General features: G+C 38.7%; 2 protein-coding genes and 1 long non-coding RNA gene across 4 annotated transcripts; all 3 read left to right on the top strand.

Moving 5' to 3' along the window:
- Positions 1-8,851: 8,851 nt before the first annotated feature.
- Positions 8,852-9,980, top strand: LOC309694600. Its single transcript, XR_014272915.1, has 3 exons — positions 8,852-9,008; positions 9,092-9,172; positions 9,661-9,980. It is a non-coding gene; the product is annotated as an uncharacterized lncRNA (long non-coding RNA).
- A 609-nt stretch (positions 9,981-10,589) lies between these two features.
- On the top strand, positions 10,590-12,636 carry LOC309694555 (tripartite motif-containing protein 16-like). The gene has a single exon (XM_082514741.1). It carries the CDS (start codon positions 10,686-10,688, stop codon positions 12,351-12,353), a length of 1,668 nt encoding a protein of 555 aa, XP_082370867.1. The 5' UTR covers positions 10,590-10,685; the 3' UTR covers positions 12,354-12,636.
- Positions 12,637-15,111: 2,475 nt separating this feature from the next.
- LOC309694552 (uncharacterized protein) lies at positions 15,112-17,610 on the top strand. 2 transcript variants are annotated; one of them, XM_082514736.1, is made up of 2 exons: positions 15,112-15,406; positions 16,101-17,610. In XM_082514736.1, exons 1-2 carry the CDS (start codon positions 15,149-15,151, stop codon positions 16,254-16,256), a joined length of 414 nt encoding a protein of 137 aa, XP_082370862.1. In that variant the 5' UTR covers positions 15,112-15,148; the 3' UTR covers positions 16,257-17,610. The 2 variants fall into 2 exon arrangements, with proteins under 2 accessions (XP_082370862.1, XP_082370861.1); XM_082514735.1 differs by having other exon boundaries at positions 15,118-15,398.
- The last annotated feature ends 4,320 nt before the right edge of the window (positions 17,611-21,930 follow it).

Genomic DNA, 21,930 nt, shown 5'->3' on the forward strand with positions numbered 1-21,930 from the left:
CTCCCAAATGGAATTCTTTTTTGGCCAACATACACCTTTGTGCCTTATTTCATGCACAAGATCTGAAACGTTATGGTTTTAGTGAAATTCTTGTTCCTATTGTTCGAGACATTAAAGTGTTAGAGAGCGATGGTATTGAGATTCCACTATTCGGTGGTTATGTTCGTGGTAGTGTGGTACAGGTCACTGGTGATAATTTAGGCTTACATAGCTTGTTTGGTCTGGTGGAGTCTTTCAGTGCAAGGTACTGTTGCAGGTTTTGTTTAGCTGATAAAGATGACTTTCAAACAGAATTCTCTGAAGATTTCCCCCAAAATAGTGTTGCGCACCAAAGACAACCACACTGCTCACTGTCAGGAAATGTCTAATAATCCATTGCTTCCTTATGTTTTTGGTGTAAAGAGTTCATGCTTATTGAATTCACTGACATATTTTCACACAACTGAGAACTTCTCAGTTGATGTGATGCATGATGTTTTGGAAGGAGTGGCCCAGTACAAACTGAAGTTATTGTTTTTGTATTTAAAAGAACAACATCTTACATTGGGAGAAGTGAATTTGAGAATACAAAGTTTTGATTATGGATTCATGGAGAAAAACAATAGGCCAGTAGCTGTGAATTTAGGTGGAGAGTCTAATGATCTGGGACTGAATGCTATTCAGACATGGTGCTTACTGAGGAATGTTCCCCTCATGTTTGGAGATTTGGTAACCTCTACTGACCAACATCGGGGCCTACTACTTTTATTACTACAGATAGTTAACATTGTATTTTCTCCTATGTTATCTCAAGGTATGTGTGTATATTTAAAACATTTGATTGTGGAACACCACAAACTGTTCAAGATGTTGTATCCCCAGAAAAAACTTTTACCAAAGCACCATTTTCTTATCCATTATCCTCGCTGCATCCAAAAAATAGGGCCTGTACTTCATAGTTGGTGCATGCGCTATGAAGGTAAGCACAATTTTTTCAAGAAACTGCTCAAATCATTCAAAAATATCACCAAAACGCTGGCCAAAAAAACACCAGAATTATATGGCATACATTTGGCAATCTTCAACAACCTTTAGTCGGTTAGACATTGGTCCAGGAAAAATGGTGTCTTTAGATATGGTAAAAGGAGGTTCTGGAATTGCAATAGCAATGCAACTGCCCAATAGAGTTCAAGTTATGAAAGTGAACTGGGCTAAACAGAATGGTATTGTTTACCGCCCGCATTTGGTTATTTGTGGCAAAGTAGTGTCTGAAATGCCTGTGTTTTACCAGATTGAGTCAGTTCTGATAATACATGAGAAACTGGTACTTCTCATTTTGCCATTATGTACAGTAGCCTTTCAAGAACATTTCCATGCTTATGAGTTGACCAGGACAAAGCAAGATTTAGTTGTCTTTCATGTTGACAGCCTGCATTATCCCAGGCCTTTTGACATACAATTGTCGTATGGAGTGAATGACAACTGTCATTACTTACTGTCATTTGTAAGAGTTTGTTATGCTAATAAATGCTGTTACTGTAACCTGTATGTTTGTAGTTATTTTCATAATATAGGATAGATCACAGCCATTTAGAAATATAGCATCATATGATAAATATGAAAAAATAATGAAAATGAAATATTATTACACATTAGAGTGAACTTGGACTAAAAATAACTCTATAAAGTGAAATCATATTACTCTAAACAGTGTGAATAACCCTCAGTGTTAAATATTTTTACACATTTTGTTGTTAATTTTGACACTAAACTGAGTAGAATTAACACTAAAAAGTTAACACTGGCCATAGAGTAAATTTTACCCTAATTTTGAGTGGGACCAAATGTTATCTGAAACAGAGTTAAAATCAACTCTCTAAGTGTAAAATTGACAGTTTTTTACTGTGTGGCCTCATATCAAATGTGAAGGCAGAATGAGTCTACGTTTGACGTTTGTTTATATCTAATCTTCCTTTTCAAACATTTAAACAGCAGCGAGTCTGCAGCTGAGGGAACACAAACTCAAATTGTCGGAACAGGTTTGCTCGTTTCTTGGATTCATTTGGTGATTTATTAAATGTATAACTGTTATTCTAATCTGCTGCTGGGTCTCTTACACTTTTCTTTATGCTGTATATTTTCACGTCTCTGGAATAGTTGGCAGTTAGTCAGCTGGGAAACTCTGCATATCGTGGATATGCTGACCTCGCTCCGTGGTGTACAGGGCCGTTTACCCTCATGATTAATATTCACAATAAAAATATTAGCCGAACATCATGAAGTCTGTATGTGTTTCATAGTGTCGAACAACCTTTGTACAGTTAAAGCCAGCAGTTACTACATGACAGAAACACCAACATTATCTCTTTTATGCGTTTATACACAGGTCACGCTGATTACTGAACAAAAACCCAAAGATCAGATGTTAAACAGATTTATTTGCTCTCTCTCCTCCTTAAACATGTTTTTAATGTTAGTTATAATTCAGAATTGGCGACTGAAACACGTAGGACACATAAGAACATCAGGAAATAAAACACCGATAAATATAACCTCAGTAAAAGAAGTCAGCGGGGGTTACTACAGCTGTGCACCGGGGCCTGCGCTTTGTCGGTGGGATTGCTTGCGAGGCGAGCGGGTCTATCCCACGCTTTGCCGTGAGACTGGGCAGACGTCTCCGAAATCATCGAAGCACTTTTGCAAAGAGGCTGTATCTTGACAAACCGACCAGACACATGAAGATTAAACCACTACATTCTCGGCTAAAAAAATATTAAAATGGTATTTGGTGACACACAAACAGGGTTTTTCAAAGTTCAGTTCTGTTAGCTTCCACATGCCGGTTGTTGTGTGCTAGAAACAATGGCCACCAGGCCTAAGCAATGGTTTTGACTTGATCAGCGTTAACCCCGCCCCCTGAGTTTGATGGGTGAGGCTGACAGATAAAATTATTTCAAGATGAGAGCCAGGCGCCAGGACTGCCAAAATGAAATAACTAAATATATCATTAAATAATTAATTAAATGTGTCAATAATTAATTAATTAAATGTGTGTTGGCCCTGCGACAGACTGGCGACCTGTCCAGGGTGTACCCCGCCTCTCGCCCTATGACAGCTGGGATAGGCTCCAGCGCCCCCCGCGACCCTGAAAAGGATAAGCGGAAGCGAATGGATGGATGGATGGATGGAATAATTAATTAAAATGTGAAATACATAAATAATTAATTAAATGTGTCAATAATTAATTAATTACATGTGTCATAACTATTTATTTAATTAATTAATTCCAATTTTAATTAATTATTGCCACATTTAATTCATTATTTAATGGTGTATTTAATTAATTCATTATGGCAGTCCTGGCGCTCCATAGGCACCAGCGCCAGAGGTGAGGTTGAATACAAAGACCGTCCTCTGGACACCGTATAACATGCCCGATCCCAAGGCCCTATATGTATGTGTTATGAGAGTGTGAGTAATGTGGATGTCTATGTAGCCCAGATGGAAAAATATCATACTTATTCTCTTTATATTAACTGTCCACATCAACAAGCGTCGTATTTCCTATGACCATTGAATGCACCTCTCAGTTCACCCCACGTGAGGGCACCTAGCTCAGCAACCAATCAGAGCCTACCCAGGCCGCATTGACCCTGTCAGCCAGGAAGTGAGGTGGAGGTGCATGGTGTCCCGGGTTTTTCTTTTTCTTTTTTTTTTTTTTCTTTTTTTTTTTTTTTTTATTGAAACAAATTTCCATATACAAAACAAGTCAAGGAAACAGACCAGAATTGTAACAATTTACATTATAAAGATGGTGAAGCAAGTCATCATAACTTTACAGGGAGAAAATAAAAGTTTCTAGAGTAAAGAAATAAGGAACATAGACCTTTTGACACAGGCAAGAAAATTAGAAGAGCAAGTATTTTTTGATTTTACAGTATAGTACAGCAGTTTTTTTGTTCATATTTGAAATAAGCTTAAGTGACTTAAAGTATTGACAAAAGTAATTCAAGAAGACGGTAAACATAGGAGAGGCATTCTTCCACTTACATAAATGAATGAAAAACTTACATAGCACTATTACAAAATTGACAACATCTGAGATTTCAGAATCCAGATTGTCCATAAAGTAAAGAATATCCTTAGATGTGAAGGCAGGTACATTGGAAATTCTGAGTGAAACCCAACAGTGTATTTCAAACCAGAAAGCATTAACATACTGACAAGTGAAAAATAGATGCTCTAGTGTTTCTGGATCGGAAGAACAGAAAGCACAAGAGTCGGCCTCAAAATTAAACCTTTTATGCAGGAATTCTCCAACTGGATAAATGCCTGATATGATTCTGAAGTGTGTTTCTTTCATTTTAGGCGCAAGTGGGTATTTTAAGTAAAAAGAAAATGACTTGTCTTTCAATATGCTATCAAGGTCATGTCTGACATTGACATTGTAGTTGCAGAATACTATTTGCTTAAAGGTATTAGAGATGAACTTATTATTAAATTGTTTGTCCTTTATTGAGGTATTACCTATCGTCAGTGAAGGTAAGCATGTTCTTATTAATGAATACTTTAAAGTATTTACGATAAGATTTAACAACGGTGTGGGTATCGCTTTACAAACCTTATTATAATTATTAAATGAAATCTCTATTTTATACTTATCAATAAATTCTTCATAAGATAGCAAGTTTCCATTTCTATCAAGCAGATCAACAACAAAACATACACCGTTATCATACCAGTCTGATTTAAATAAGGACTTCTTATTGATGACTATAACCCTATTATTCCACAACACAGAATTGTGAGGTGAAAAATTGTGGGTGAAAATTAGTTTCCCAAAATTCAAAGCTTGCTTATAGAAACTAGACAACTTAAGAGGAAGCTTAGATATTTCATAATCACATCTGAGCAAAAAATCTAACCCCCCGACCTTATTAAAGAGTTTGTTTGGAATATGGTACCACATAGATTGAGGACAGGAAATGCAGTCTTTTATCCATCTGAGCCTGAATGCAGCAATAATAGATTCAAAGTCTAAAGCTTTCAAGCCCCCATTTTCATAGTCTTTAACTAATTGTGATTTGCGTATATAATGTGTTTTATTCTTCCAGATAAAGCTGAATATAATAGAATTGGACAGTTTAATCATTTTAGGAGATGTAAAAATTGAATAACAGGGGTATATGAGTCTTGAAAGTCCTTCTGCTTTAGACAGTAAGATACGACCTAATATGGATAAATCACGTGTTAACCAATGATTAAATATTTTTTTAACTACATTTAATCTAGGAGTTATGTTATTATTCTCTCGATCATTAGTATTTTTACTGATTATTAAACCAAGGTATTTTACCTCCTCTTTTACTGGTATATTGTTAATAGTATTTTGATTACAGTTGTGTACAGCTAAGATTTCACATTTTTTAAGGTTTAGCGTTAAGCCGGATGCTTTTGAGAATGAAAGGATTTTATTAATTGCAGTAGAGACCATATTTACATTCCTTAGAAATAAGGCAGTGTCATCAGCAAATTGACTAATTTTAAATTCTTTATCAAGAACGTTTATGCCTTCCAGATCTGAAGAGAGTTTGATATAAATGGCAAGCATTTCTGCTGCAACAATAAACAATAACGGGCTAATAGGGCATCCCTGCCGAATGCCACGATGAATTTTAAAACTATTAGAAAACCCCTGATTGAGTGCAATACTACTTGTTATATCTCTGTACAACATTTTCATTACACTAACAAATCTGGGACCAAAACCCACAGCCTCCAGAGCTTTAAATAAAAAATTATGCTCCAAAGAATCAAAAGCTTTAAAGAAATCAAGAAATAAAATAAGGCTATCATGAGGAATTAAATGATTGTAATCCAACATATCTAATACTAAACGGGTATGATTATGGATATGACGCCCTTTTATAAAGGCTGACTGTGTCTCATCTATTATTTGAGTTATTCCTGTTTTTAATCTGTTGGCATAGACATGAGCTAATAATTTGTAGTCACAGCAAAGAAGTGTGATAGGTCTCCAGTTATCTAAAAGGATAGGGTCCTTGTTTGGTTTAGGAAGTAAAGAAATTATTCCTCGTTTCATAGTTGGAGATAGCATCTGATCATTTATACATTCATTAAATACCTCTAGTAATAGATCTTTAATGTCATTCCAGAAATATCTGTAAAATTCAATCGTGATTCCGTCGGGACCTGGTGATTTACCATTCGCCATTTGGGAAACAGCAGCATCCAATTCAGCTAAAGTGATTTCAGACTCATTGAGATTTTTAAAGTGTGAGTCAATTTGAGGAATTTTTCCATGGATAGAGCTAAAAAAAGAATTAGTCTCCGAACTGGAATAATTTGTAGTGTAGAGGGCTGAATAGAACTCTGTGATATAGTTGTTTATAGTCTGTTGGTCTTCAGTCAGGGTATTATTAATTTGTAACTTCATTATAGTTTTTTTTGTTTGTCTAGTTTTCTCCAGGTTAAAGAAATAAGAAGAATTCTTTTCCCCCTCCTCAATCCATTTAGCCCTTGAGCGAATGAAGGCACCTTTTGCTTTGTCTATATAAAGTTCATCTAGTTTGTACTGCAACTGGTTTAGTTCTATAGAGTTTTCCTCTGTCAGATGTGATAAATTGCACAATGAACTTATTTGTGCAGTAATTTCAGCCTGTTTCTGTCTCCTTTTATTAGCCATTAATTTTCCTTCTTCACTAGCAATTTTTCTGACATTAAACTTCAACCATTCCCATTTACTAGTAGAAGAAAAATCCTCCATTGCTTTTACCTCTCCTATCAATGATTTAATTTTTATACAAAAAGACGAGCTTCGTAAGAGGTTACTGTTAAACTTCCAGTGAGAATTCTTCGGTTCTGATAATCTATTATCCGGGGAGATTGAAAGTGTTATGGCACAATGGTCAGTAACAGGGGAGTGAAGAATCTTACAGTTGGATGATAGGGGGAAGAGACTACCAGTTATTAAGCAATAATCCAGTCTTGAGCATTGAGAGCGCTCAGAATTATTCCAGGTGTATTGCAGTTTTTCTGGGTTTAAGTTACGCCAGATATCGATTAGGTTGAGGGTGCAGGAGAAATCCATTAATATTTGGTTAAAATGAGAAGAGTTATATTTAGTTGGAAATCTATCCAGTTTTTCATCTGGTACCATATTAAAGTCACCTGCAACAACGACTTTTTCAGTTGAATAGATGATCTTCCATTCTTCTATCATTTTTTTCAAATCAGAAATCAATTTCCTGTTTTTAGCTCTATTGTTGAACCCATAAACATTTACTAAAATGTACTTAGTATCATCCAACTCCATGTTAACCATTAACCAATGACCTTCCTCATCACCTTTATGATCAAGAACTCTTCCATTAAAACGATGTAGAAAAATAGCCACTCCTGCTGAATGAGAGGTACCATGAGATAAATAAATATCACCGCTTCCCCACTGCTTTCTCCAAAATATATGATCATCTTTACTACTGTGTGTCTCTTGAAATAAAAAACAATTCGTGTTAGGCTGTTCCTTACAAAAAAGAAAAATCGCTTTACGCTTTATGTTACTTCTTAAACCTCGAACATTTAAAGAAAATATTGAAAGAACCATTGAATATAGCTTGAAAGTGCTGTAATAACTAGAGTAAGGCAATGGAACATTTTACCTCCTATTAACTAATAGACCCAGTCAAAGTCAGGGACCATTGAGCAAGTTACCGGCTTAAATTTAGTTGAACAGTTATACCTTCTTATCTAGGTCGTTATAAAGTTCTTTCATTCTTTGATTTGACGACCATCGATGACAGCATATCCGTCCTTCAGGAAAGCTTTGAGCCCTCTGCTCCTTGCCTCCTCCACCCTCGGCCACAGACGTTTGCGGGCTTCTCTGTCTTCCTTACAAAAGTCCTCTCTAAACCGAATCTTCATCTCCTTGCAGAGCTTCGCCTCCTTGGACATCTTCCACACTAGGTCTCGAACAGTTCTCATGGCAAACTGTATGACAATCAGCCTGGGTTTGTCACCAACTCGTCCCTTCTGACCCAGCCGGTGCACTGTATCCACTGTGTTGTACAGCTGCTCGGCGTTCGCAGGAATTATCTTGGTCAGAATTCTGATTATTTCTTCTCTCGTGTTCTCCCCCTCCTTCTCAGGAACGCCAGTTAGCAGCAAAGACCATCTCCGTTTGTATCTAGCATGCTCCAGACACATTTCACGAAGAGCCTCGTTCTCTTTTTTCAGCGTCGCCATCTGCGTTTTAATACGTTTCACATCTTCCACCACAGATTTAACAGCTTCCGTATTAGCATCCACGGACTCCTTTACTTTTCTTACAGCGTCGGTGTTTTCTTGCAACTGGAATTCATAATTCTTTAAATGTTCACTTTGGGTGTCAAATTTACATACCAGTTTTTGGATAGCATTGAGGAGAACTGTGTTTGAAACTTCGTTTTGCGTCTGCGATTCGTTAGCCTTCATTTTTTTAGGATTTGGACTTTTAACTGGTGTGTGGTGACGATCAGCTTGCGGTCTGTCTTGTGATAAGTCGTGCTGCTGTTCCATCCATTCAATATCTTCTTCGTCGCACGCCTGTCGAAGAGCCGCTAGGTGGTAGCCATGATCTTTGTTAATGTTAGCCATTTCGCCGCTTCGGAGAAGGTGGCCGAGAATGACGGAGAGAAACACAGGGAGGAAGTTTTTGAGTTTTAGAGATGAAGTATAACTAGTCTGCTTCTAATTCCGGTTAACTTGATTGCGGTCAAGACATAAAGGAGGTTCTTTTCAGGAAAAGCCTCGGAGCCCACTCAAGTTGAACCGCTCACTCCGCCATCTTCCCAGTTCCCGTCCCGGGTTTTTCTTATCTCAGCAAGAGGAGTGGAGGCATCTGCTACTCAAACCGAGAAAACCACGGACAAAAGAGAGGAAAACTCAGGATTGAGAGGAAGGAAAGCCAGCCTACTTACCTGCTGGAAGTCCGGAGTCGAGTGGCTGGATGAAGGAGAGAGGCAACGTCGGTAAGACGAGTGTTGTTCTGATGGAAAAAACTTGTAGAGACTTACCGTCGCGATCATGCTAATGCTAGCTCGGTGTCTCACAGGCTAACCACTCACCTTTCATCCGGAGAGCTGCTGCAATTCCAACGCCAGTGTGTGTTGGGCTTTTGTGAAACAGAGCAACGGTGAGCAACATGTTCTTAGCTGCTCTAAAGCTAAATTTTGTCAGTTCACTGTGAGTTTAAAGTAATCTAGAGGGTAATTTTTAGTGCATTTCTCTCTCACGAATAGGCCTATAGTGTGGAGAAATTAAGCACACTGCTTTAATGCCTCTGAACTGAACTCACATGTATATTTTGTTGCTTATTTGCACATGGTTCTGAATTTGTTATGGTGTATTGTATTTTGAGTGTCAATGGTTACTTACCATAAGTATTGTTTAATTAATGTTTACATGAATAGAGAAATATTTGAGCAACTTAGATGTTTAGTTCTCATATTTGATATGCTTGAAAATTGAATGTTGTACAACAGAACTGTGAGATTTGATAAGATTTAAGATGTTGATGCAATGAATATGAGGTGATGCAATATTTTGATTTTGTATTTTAACCTTAAACAATGCATCTGAAACAGACTGATTAGAATGTACATTTTATGACCTGGATTATAGGTCAGGTTTTTTGGAGAGGACGGAAAAGTCCAAGGACCAGGACGATATTCTGGTTGTGATAGATGGCGAGCCAACCACTTTGAGGACGATCTACCCCAAAGAAGATACACACCACACACTCATACATTCCAGTTACACTCACAAGGACCTTTGAAGTTGGCTATCGCCAGCTTAACTCTAAATTCTTAAAGGGCCCCAACGAGTACTTTTATTTTGTTGAGTGTGCACACTATTTATTTTATTTTATACTTTATCTGTACAAATTGGACAAATACCTGTTATACTTTGTAACAATACAAGAGTGGCTACTCAAAAGTTAACATTGTGTCCAGGTCATTATTGCTGCTCAATACTTTGGCTCCATACGAATTTGGTGTCTTCTGATTCTGGCCAGGGTCTTATTACGAGCCCAAGTAATTATTGCGCTGTAATTCACCTTTATACCTTAAAGTTGGTTACATCTAGGTTGTGGAATAAAATCAGTCTGCTGATAAAACAGTGAGCACAGTGAGAAGATCTTCACTGAGCTGATCCATCTCATCTCATAAAATTGAGGCACAGGTGACCAGGAGGGGACAGAGGGGGAACGACCTTTTATTGCTTTTTTCTACAACAATTTCTTAGTTCAGCTGCAGTATTTGATATCCTGTAATGACTAAAATGATAATTTAAACTAATTTACATAAAAAGATTGTCTTTTAAATGTTAAGGTTATTTAACAACTTTAAAGGCTGAGCAGTGCTATTTTTAAATGAAAAACTCACAGGCTCACATGTTCCAGGATTGAATTAGTGTCTGATAACCCTCCCTCTTCCTGCTCTCTAACTCAGCACCTCCTCTCTGTCCACATGTTCCCTTGTTCCCTCCCCTTCTGATCTGCAGTTTGAAGATGGGTGCAACCAACATGTGGTGACATATAAGAGCTGACAGATCCCATTCGCTACAGAAACCTATGTTGTTTAGATCAGAGCAGTTTCAGTTCTGAGGAAGTGAAACTCACACAGTCACTGACACTGTTGGGTGAAATGGCGCAGAAAAGTGTTCAGCTGGACCGAGAAACCTTCTCTTGTTCGATCTGTTTGGATCTACTGAAGAATCCGGTGACTCTTCCCTGTGGACACAGCTACTGCATGAAGTGTATTGAAAGCTTCTGGGATGAAGAGGAAAAGAAGAAAATCTACAGCTGCCCTCAGTGCCGGAGGACTTTCACAGCGAGGCCTGTCCTGGTGAAAAGCACCATGTTAGCAGTTTTAGTGGAGGAGCTGAAGAAGACTGGACTCCAAGCTGCTCCTGCTGATCACTGCTATGCTGGACCTGAAGATGTGGCCTGTGATGTCTGCACTGGAAGAAAAATGAAAGCCTTCAAGTCCTGTTTAGTCTGTCTGGCATCTTACTGTGAGAAACACCTTCAGCCTCATTATGATGTGGCTCCATTCAAGAAACACAAGCTGGTGGAGCCCTCCAAGAAGCTCCAGGAGAACATCTGCTCTCGTCATGATGAGGTGATGAAGATGTTCTGCCGTACTGATCAGCAGAGTATCTGTTATCTCTGCTCTGTGGATGAACATAAAGGCCACGACACAGTCTCAGCTGCAGCAGAAAGGACTGAGAGGCAGAGAGAGCTGGAGGTGAGTCGACAAAACATCCAGCAGAGAATCCAGGACAGAGAGAAAGATGTGAAGCTGCTTCAACAGGAGGTGGAGGCCATCAATCAGTCTGCTGATCAAACAGTGGAGCACAGTGAGAAGATCTTCACTGAGCTGATCCATCTCATCCAGAAAAGAAGCTCTGATGTGAAGCAGCAGATCAGATCCCAGCAGGAAACTGAAGTGAGTCGAGTCAAAGAGCTTCAGGAGAAGCTGGAGCAGGAGATCACTGAGCTGAAGAGGAAAGATGCTGAGCTGAAGCAGCTCTCACACACAGAGGATCACATCCAGTTTCTACACAACTACCCCTCACTGTCAGCACTCAGTGAGTCTACAGACTCATCCAGCATCAATATCCGTCCTCTGAGCTACTTTGAGGATGTGACAGCAGCTGTGTCAGAGGTCAGAGATAAACTACAGGACATTCTGAGAGAGGAACGGACAAACATCTCACTGACAGTCACTGAAGTGGATGTTTTACTGTCACAACCAGAGCCAAAGACCAGAGCTGGATTCTTAAAATATTCATGTGAAATCACACTGGATCCAAACACAGCAAACACATGGCTGTTATTATCAGAGGGGAACAGAAAAGCAACATTTATGGAACAACAGTCTTATTCTGATCATCCAGACAGATTCACTAACAGGTTGCAGGTCCTGAGTAGAGAGAGTCTGACTGGACGTTGTTACTGGGAGGTGGAGTGGAGAGGGGGAGTTGATGTAGCAGTCGCATACAAGAATATCAGCAGAAAAGGAGGTAATGAATGTGTTTTTGGATGTAATGACAAATCTTGGTCATTAAATTGTTACAACAACAGTTTTACATTTTGGTACAACAACATTAAAACTCGTGTCTCAGGTCCTTGTTCCTCCAGAGTAGGAGTGTACCTGGATCACAGAGCAGGTATTTTGTCCTTCTACAGCGTCTCTGAAACCATGACTCTCCTCCACAGAGTCCAGACCACATTCACTCAGCCGCTCTATGCTGGACTGAGGCTTTACTGTAATTATGGAGCCACTGCTGAGTTGATTAAAGTGAAATAGACTGAAGTCTTTCATATTGTTGTAAGTTTAAATCTGTATTTTAGTTCCCTTTTAGTTTCTCTCCATCATTATTGTGGTATTTATGTGCTGCACATAAATCAGATGTCAGTCAAACATTATGGGCAGTACCTCGACATCTTCAACATGTTGTCTTGATGTTTTTACGTTTTATAGGTGGAGCTCTTTCCTGTGTCTGTTCAGCCATGGAGACTATCAATGCTTATGGATATTTTTATTTGAAAAATTTCTCCACATGACAACATAAACTTTTCTATCTTCTAAATGTTTACTGAATATTTTTCTTAGGTATTTGTATGTTGTTGTTTCTCTTCACTGATCTTAACAGAGAAGTCTACAGACCTTCCTTTATCACACAGATTTTATTCTCATTTGTACATTTATAAAGAAAACAATTAATTACAGAGCAATAAGAAATTTTAAGAAAGTGCACTATATCATAATTTATAGTAAAGTGTATTAAAGCATCGTTAGTTAGTCACTTATTTAGTTTGGAGCTGTATCATCTGACACTGTAGAAACATTTCCTCCAGCTTCAGCACAGAATGTTAAAAACAGAACTATTAATGAGAACAAACAGTAGGAACACAGTATCAGCAAACATCATGGCTTAAAATGGAGAGTAAAAATCTAAAAAGAAATAAACAAATTAGTAAAAAGGATTTCCTGTTGACATGTTATTGGTCCTATCTTGTCTGCAGCACCTCCAGGATGCTTCTTATATGTTTCTGGTTATTTTTGGACCAATTTTAGTTTTTGTCAGTAGGAAGTTCAAGTTCAACTCAGTGTGTTTGTTTGTTTTTTTCAAACTGATACCTGACCTTGAACACCAAACATCTGTCAATAAAGCAATGATATAAAATGCTTATATTAGTACTGAAAAACTGCATATCCACTTTACAAATATAAATAATGATATAAATCCACAGCTGAACTGGAGGAGCAGCTGATCTAGTTCACTCATGTGTTTCTGGACTAAGAGTTGGAGCAAATACCTTATGATTCAGTGATGTTTGTTTTTGTTAAATATTTTGTAGATCCAAGAGTGAGTTTGACTCATGATGATGATGTTCCGAATTAAACAAAGTTGGTCACAAATTCTTCAAAGCTGTTTATTAAGAATATATTCACTTGGACTCATGAGACAGGCTTGTGATCCAAGGGAGCCATCAACTGGACAATTACTGACATGACAACAAAAAAGCTAAGTACAGAGGGGGGAACAGAGGTGAAAATACTTGCTTTAAAGGATTGTAATGTTTCCTTTTAAAATAAGTCTCTAAGGTCAGACAAAGGGACAGAAACTCATAGCTTTCTACCAGCCCAATGACAAAACTATAAGTTGTTTTTTAACATCTACTTTTTCATCTATTTGGCAGTCACAGTGAAAAGTATAAACATTGGCACGCTTTGTCTTGTGATTCTGCTGTTCGTAAAAAATGACCATGCGCAAAGTACCAGACTTTAAGGCTTTGACTTGATGCCAATGGCCTGAGGAGGACAGTATTACCCTTGGACATGTGTAGTCTGCCGTCTACTCAATAGAAGAAGAAGAAGCGCGGAAATGGCACAACTGTCTTCAGTTTCTGGGAGAGTTTAACAATGAGAGACTGATGATGCAGAAGAAATCTCCGTGGTTAAAAACATTAAAAACAGTCGTCCAGGATGATGAGATCCGCCACTGGCTCAGACTGCTGTATATCAGCCGGAGACCCGAGATGAAGTCACGCAGCAGGTATGTAAAACTGTGATGTTCTCAATGAACTAACACAGGAACGATCTGAGCTCAGTCTGTAAGCTAACAGGCTAAAATCAGAGAGCAGCTAATCAAACAAGTGCGTCCGTTTTTTTTAAAGGTCAACTTTTAACAATAGACTTTCATGAGACACATCAAAACCAAACAGGGAGGGAAAGCTTCGGTTTTCTGCACTGTGCCACAGTTCGCTGTCTGCTTCGGTTCACGACGCCTCACTCCGGGGCTACAGACAGTTCTCTGCCGCCTGTGGTGCTCCTCACCTCCGTCTGCACCCACAGACTTCCCGAGGTGGAGGCAGGCCGGCAGGGACTTTGAGAGATGGGCTTTACTTTCAAAAATACCCCTTAATCAGGGTCTAACTCACTAAAAGATGGCCACATGTCTCTCTCCAACTTAATCTCTTTCTTTTAAGTAATTGTTTTTCATTGAAATGAAATTAATTGTTCAATAAAATGATTACATTTATAATTGAATTAAAGTTAAATGAATCAAGGTGATTTTGACTTTGCTAGTTAACAGGAAGAGAAACAAACTTACACAGGATAAAATGAAATTTGGAGCCAGCAGAAAAAGTCAGATCACAGACAAACAGAAACATTCCTCTTTGGCTAAAATAAAATGCAGATTATTGCTCATCTGCAGTTTTAATCATGGTGAATAATTTATGATTCAGCCAAGTAAGATTCTTCTGTGTGGAGGTTTTTCCCCTGTCAAAAGGCATTGACCATTACCTTCATCTAAACATGGAATTTAAGTCATGTAGTTGCCGTTGTTTGTTTTTAAAGAGGTCATAATATTTTTGTGATGGTAGAAATTTATCTTCAAAGTAATAGTTATAAAGTGAATTAATAAGACTTTCCAACAAAGAGAGGGAGTCACATGGTGCTTCTGAAACATTTGTACAAACCTCTCTCACATATGTGAGCAACATGCTCACAGTGTACAGCCCTGCTGACTGAGGCTGCACCTTTACCTGTCTAATCTTTTTCTTTTTACTTTGTTCCTCAAGTCCCACATCAACATGAAGTGTAAGGAGGAGGAAGATCTGGCTGGCCAGCAGGTCTGGAAGCAGGAGAGGAACTTCAATCTGGACCAGGAGGACACAGATCCCCCACAGATCAAAGAGGAACAGGAGGAACTCTGCATCAGTCAAGAGGGAGAACAGCTTGTAGTGAAACACGAGGATGAAGGCATCGTCGTCTGGAGCGGGGAAGAGCGGCTCAGACAGCTGCGTAACATCTGGAAACCTGAGAAAGATTTACAGACCAGCGGTAAAACTGTAATGGCTTTTCTGAAGTGTTAACATTAATATTAAACCTACAGTTTGTATCAGTCAGATCTATTTAATGTGTATTCGTGAAAACATGACAGGGAGTTTTAAATGGACTGGTTCTTATATAGCGCTTTTCTACTCAATCTTGAGCACTCAAAGCGCTTTACAAAACTTGTGCATTCACCCACTCACTCCCATTCGCACAAGCACATTTTTCTTAGTGCTTTCTACCAACATTCAGACACACATTCCACAGATCAAAGAGCAACTTGAGGCAACTTGGAGTTAGTATCTTGCCCAAGGATATTTGAAATGCAGACTAGGTGAAGCCGGGAATCGAACCGATCAGTAGATGATCTGCTCTACCGCCTGAGCTACAGCCACCCCCAATAGTGAAGATTATTTTGAAAAATATCAAGATGTAGATCAGTTTCGAGATCAACTCCAAAATAGATCATCAGTCAGTCAGTAATAAGTGAGTTCTTTTTTGTTTGAAAGGTTTTTTTTACTCTTAATGTTGCTGAAAAATGTCAGAACTCAAGTTCTCATTTGCATCAGAGTGCACAAATAACTTCATTTTTACACACTTTTAATTTCACCTGCAAATGTGAGCAACATGCCCTCATTACAGACTTTAACTAAAACTTTATCTTCTCAGAAGTGTTTTTCTATAATTACATTTTTTTTATTGTTCGTTTAGACCTCCACCAGCAAACTGCCTGTAAGGAGGAGGAGTTTGTCGCCAATCAGCAGGAGAGGAACTCAAGTCTGGACCAGGAGGACCCAGATCCTCCACAGATTAAAGAGGAACAGGAGGAACTCTGCACCAGTCAGGAGCTGGAGGAGATTGTACTGAAGCAGGAGATCAATAGTTTTATGGTGACTTCTAGTTTTGAGGAAAGTGACCTCAGTGAATCAGAACCAAACGATGACCAGCTCCTTGCTCTTAACTTTCCTGAACCAGAGCTTGAGGAACAGGAAGAAAACCAGCATGTGGACTCGGGATCAACTAGAAATGCGGAGCTGAAGAAAAGGAGACGTCACAAAAACCGAACAGATAAGTCTCGGAGTGAAACTGATACAAGTAAAAAATCTGTAAGCTGTGACACTTGTGGAAAAACTTTTCAGTGTAAATCCAACCTGACGAGACACATGAGAGTTCACACAAGTGAGAAGCCACATTCTTGTAGCACCTGTGGGAAAAGATTCATTTGGAAATCAGGATTGGAAACTCACGTAAGGATCCACACAGGCGAGAAGCCATATTTTTGCATCACCTGTGGGAAAAGATTTAATAAGAAATCCGGATTTGAAAGTCACGTGAGAATCCACACAGGCGAGAAGCCGTATTTCTGTAGCACATGTGGGAAAAGATTTGGTAAGAAATCAGGACTAGAAACTCATTTGAGAATCCACACCGGTGAGAAAGCGTATTCTTGCAACGTCTGTAGGAAAGAGTTTAGAGACTTGTCGACTATGAAAAGTCACAGAAGGATCCACACAGGTGAGAAACCATATATTTGTAGCTCCTGTGGGGAAAGATTCAGTTGGAAATCAGGACTGAATTTTCATCTAAGGATCCACCTGAGTGACAAACCAAATCACTGCAGCACCCGAGGTAGAAAATGACCTCATGCTCCAAGTCACGGTACATTTCCTGTCCACAGCAGTGAAGGGCACTCTATGTTGTTTGTTCCAGCCCTGACTTTATGTTTCTCTAAGTTTGATATTTTTTTATTGGTCTTTAAAGGTGACACAAATATTTATTGAACATGGATGCTCTTTTAATATTTACCACAGAAACTTGTATTTCTTCTTCAGTATAGAAGAAAACAAACATGAAAATGAGTTTTTCATCACTTGTTCCTTGTAACAACCATGATGTGATTCCTTTTTATCAGCCAATAAATAAGTTTTGATACACAGGACTAAAGATTTAAAAAAGTTCAAGACAAGTATACAATTTTTATTTAAATATGTTTTCTTTGTGATTTATGTTAATGAAGGTTATACTTCAGTATGGCTTTGACCTGGTTGTCCTGGTTCTTCTTAGCAACATGTTGCAAGATTTGATTAAATTTTTTGTGACTAATTTTGTGTATTGTGTAATCCCTGCTAAATAAAAGCAGTTAAATGTGCTATATTGGCTCATGATAAGTGTTTATATCATTTTGCCTAAATGCAAGTAAACTCAATGTTTGCCAACTCTGTGTGTGCAGTTTGCTTCATAAGTACAGTAACAGAACTTGAACTACATGGAGCCTATTTTGATTACATCATTACAGATGTAGATATTATTCATAGTTCATATTTCACAGTGTGCTGCAATCTTCTCCACAGACCTGCATTGCTCTCTGTTCAGACCCGTCATCTTCAAGATGTCCACTAGATGTCGTCAGAGTTCCCCCACTTTCCTCATCTATTGTGTTGCCATTACCTGAGCCTGCTTAAAACCTACAGTCCTTTACATATGGGTTCATTCAGGGTCATGTTTAGTGGGCAGGTTTAGTGCGATGAAGGAAACTCGTTTTCTTTAACTTTACCTCTCAGTAAGTAACTGGAGTAACAGACTCACTGATTCCTCCCCACCTGCTGGACATGAACCAGCTGACTGACACTTGTTTTCATTTTCTCATTCATAAAGTTGCTACCAGTTCAATTCATTTATATTTATATATAGTGCCAAAAAACAACAGTTGCCTCAAGGTGCTTTATATTGTAAGGTAAAGAATGTAAAAACCTCCACAATTGAACAAGCTGAAAAGAGCAAATGCTTGGCAGCAGTGGCAGAAACAGGCTGTCTGTCGTAATCACTGTAAAACACTAATCACTGGTCAGTCATTTGTTGTGTTGCAATCGGTTACACTGAGGGAAAAAATTTCACAACTGGATCTCGGAGATAATGTGAATATTTGTGAAAATATGTGAAGATGAGGCTGAAATAACTCTGAGACTCTAAAACATGATGAAATGCTTACATATTGAAATGTGTGTAGTAACATGACCTACAGCTTGTTTAAGAACTCGTGATTTTTTCCCCTGTTGGCATAAGGTGAAATCCTGCATAAAGGAGGTGACCTTTGCTCCCTGACTCAGACGTGATAAACATGACCCAAATCATTCACGTTGGTGCCAAATAATGTTTTGTTAAAGTTTAACAAGCTTTCCCAGCCTGAAACTGCCAGACAAACAAATCACCTGTTGGAGATGCTGGTTTAGCTCCCTGGGTAAAGTGGGTGACCCAGATGCTAAAGCCCAGCTATGACTCCTGCCTGAGGACTTTTAGTCTTGGTTTGCATCCAACTTTTCTGCCACAATAGTTCAATTTTCTTAATAAAACACCAAATTACAACAAGTTACCTCGAGGCAGTTTATATTGAAGGCACTTTATTTGAAGGTAAAGATCCGACAATAATACAGAGAAACAACAGGTAGAAGCAATGGAAGATTGAAAATAACGGTTGTCATTACTCTTCATTCAGTCATATATTAAGATACAGAAACACCATCTGTTGTGTGTAAAGATGAACAGTAGGGGTAGGGTGATTTTCACCAGATCAAAGCCATGGATTCACAATTATGGTTTGGTGCTGTTGAGTACCTGGATAGAAAATGCACATGTGGAATGGTAGAAAGTGTTCAGCATGCTTTGATGATCTGCTTCAACTATGCTGGGGTGAGCATTACAGACTGCTTCTTAAATTTAATAACCAAATTGCATCAATGGGGAACTATAAATTCTACATTTGGATTTCTGATTATTATTTCTGGCTGATTTTCATTAGATCGACCTGAGTAGGGCAGCGACAGATGTGTGCGGTCCAGAAGAAGAAGAAGAAGAAAGAGGAGAGCAGAAATGATGACATTCTAGGCTCGCTTTTCACCTTTGATGTACTCTTAGCAGGAAGACTTTGGTTTGGTGATGTGTTAGAGATAATTTAGTGGTTGAAGCTACTGTGGACTGACCAGATCTGCCATCAGCTCAGAGTGCTGGATATCACCGCAAACCTGAGACAAAGTCATACAGAACAGGTGTGTAAAACTGTGATGGTCACTGTGATGGGTGCATGCAACCACACAACTGAGACACTTAGTAATATTCATTTGGTCTTTTGTCTTATGTTTACGTTATGCTTTAAAGTTTCTGTGATCATAAGTTAACTAATTTGACGTTTTGAGGTTACCTGTAGTGATGTGACGTTCTGTATCGAGGCTTCGGAGCGTGTGTCGGGTAATTGAGGGGGCGTTTCCGCGATGCGCGTATCAAGGCTTGCTTCATTTATGGGAGGAGCTGAAAATGATGACGTCCGAAGCCTCGCTGCCCGGCTGTACCACGTGACTGGTTCATGAAGTGGTTCGAACTTTGCCGCGAGATATGACAGCGATATAAACCCTCAGACTTCATTCAAAATGTAGGTGTTTGATGGAGAGTTGCGGTTAGTGAGAGTTTGGAGACAGTTTGGAGGTTTATGAGAGTGAGGAGAGAAAGTCAGGAGAGAATGGAGCCAGCTAAGAAGAGGAGGATGTCCTCCCCTGTGTGGGAACATTGTGATTTTATTCCTCCCAACAAGGTATTTCTACAGAAGATGTATTTTCATAATACTGATGCTGCAATACAATTTATGTTAAGCTGTCTTGACTTTTGTACAAGGTGAAGTGTTTGCTATGTGCCAGGGAGCTGGGATATAACAACAACACCTCATCCATGCTTAGGCACTACAGAGCTTTGCATGAGAATAAGGGGAACACCGATTGTGGAGCAAGACCAGGTGAGCCATCAAATGCCATGATAATATAGCATGCAGTAATGTTACTAAATGATATAACAATATTATACAACTGTAATAAGTTACATGTGTGATATTTATATTTGTGCTTTGTCTTTATTGTCTTTCCTCAGGAGAACAATCTCAAATAGATGAAGACCTGGTCAGCATGGTGATTGAGGACTCCCAGCCATTTAGCATTGTGGAGGACAAAGGATTCAAAAGATGTGTTAAATCATTAAATCCTAGCTATGTTCTCCCCACTAAAAAGGTCATAAAAGCAGTGAAAATTTAGTTTTTACAGAATAAAATGTGAACAGGCAGGACTGTGTAGCTGTCCATACCTCAACGTTACAACCGCACAACCACTGTCCACACCCCAACCACACCTCACCTCACAGTAAATGATCATTTGCATTTTAAGCATTTCCAAATAATCATTTTCCATACTGCCAGTATAAATATACACAGTATACTGCCATCACTACAATATACATGTTTTACACACTCCTTTTGTTGTTGACATTTACAGGCTGTGTGCAAAAGGCCACACTCTTCAAATTCATGCCAGCTATTATTTTTACGTCCAGTAGGTGTCCTGCTAGAGCAAATGAAGCTTCAAGAAGCTTTGTGCTGGGGTGAACCAATTGGATGAAAAGCTTCAGTGCTTCACGAAGCTTCATCTGCCCATCACTAGCATAGACTTTGCTTTGCATTGTTTGTTATTTTATATAGGTATGTTATATTGATTATATTTCTGCTCTTTCTCAGTTACCTGACCTCCGCTCCAGTCCTTCCTGGTTTGGCTGAAAGAGGAGGCTGAGGGTGGAGCTGGTTTAAATGCAGAAGCCAATAAAGTGGACTGGACCATCTATTGTGATCATGCAGGGGGAATGGGGTTCTTCTTGAATGATGGTTATCTGTTATCCCTTTAGCTTTCACCTTTGGTTTATATAATGGTTTATTCATTTGCTATATAACTGGAGCTGTTTCTCATTTGGGCAGGTCAGTTTGAGTTATGTTTTTGTTAAGTGATTTTTGAGTAGCGGTCTGTTAAGGTAACCTCTTTTATGGGCCCACTTGGTTCTTACAAACTTTATTTTTTGTTATTTTGAATTTTTGTAATCATTTTGTCCTTTTTGGGGTATAATAAAACCCATTTTTTTTAAGATTACATTTGTGCCTGTGTGTTCCTGGCGGCTTGGATCATGACAGTCTCAGTGAAATAACACTGACTCATGCAGGACTCTGATAAAAACTCAGCTTGTGGGCTAACAGACTAAAATCAAAGAATGCTTCTCTTTTTCTCTTTTGTTAAAAACGTTGAACATCCAGTGAGACACAGAGTAAAGTGACTTTCCAAGATTGTTTCTTCTTCTACAGATTCAGATAAATGATGTCATTTTGAGCCAGAAAGAACATTTCCATCATAAAGTAGAAGACTTTTATATTCTTTATTTATTTATCTGGTAAAAAGTCTCATTGACTTTAAAATGTCTTTTTCAAAAGAGATCTGGCCAAGACCAGAAGCTCCAGTTTTCTCTGCTTCTGTTTGCAGCAGAGCAAAAAGGACAGAGAGCAAGGGACGAGAGAAGACACGAGACAAAGACATGAACGGGACCAAATACTAACCAAGACAACCTAAACAACAAATACTGAATAAATTCAAGAGCGTAAGCCCTTGAATTCTGATTTAATAAAGTAAATCAGAATACTTTATTAATCCTGAAGGATTAATAAAGTATTCTGATTCTGATAACTAGG

Source organism: Aulonocara stuartgranti (assembly GCF_965226115.1).
Source record: "Aulonocara stuartgranti genome assembly, chromosome: 18".
Lineage (NCBI taxonomy): Eukaryota > Metazoa > Chordata > Actinopteri > Cichliformes > Cichlidae > Aulonocara > Aulonocara stuartgranti.

What these genes read in the sequence shown, in the direction of transcription:
- LOC309694555 (XM_082514741.1), top strand. Translation starts at nt 10,686, where the DNA reads ATGGCGCAGAAAAGTGTTCAGCTGGACCGAGAAACCTTCTCTTGTTCG.
- LOC309694552 (XM_082514735.1), top strand. Translation starts at nt 15,149, where the DNA reads ATGAAGTGTAAGGAGGAGGAAGATCTGGCTGGCCAGCAGGTCTGGAAG. An exon ending in GAAAGATTTACAGACCAGCG is followed by an intron (nt 15,399 to 16,100) that starts GTAAAACTGTAA and finishes TTGTTCGTTTAG; the next exon opens with ACCTCCACCAGCAAACTGCC.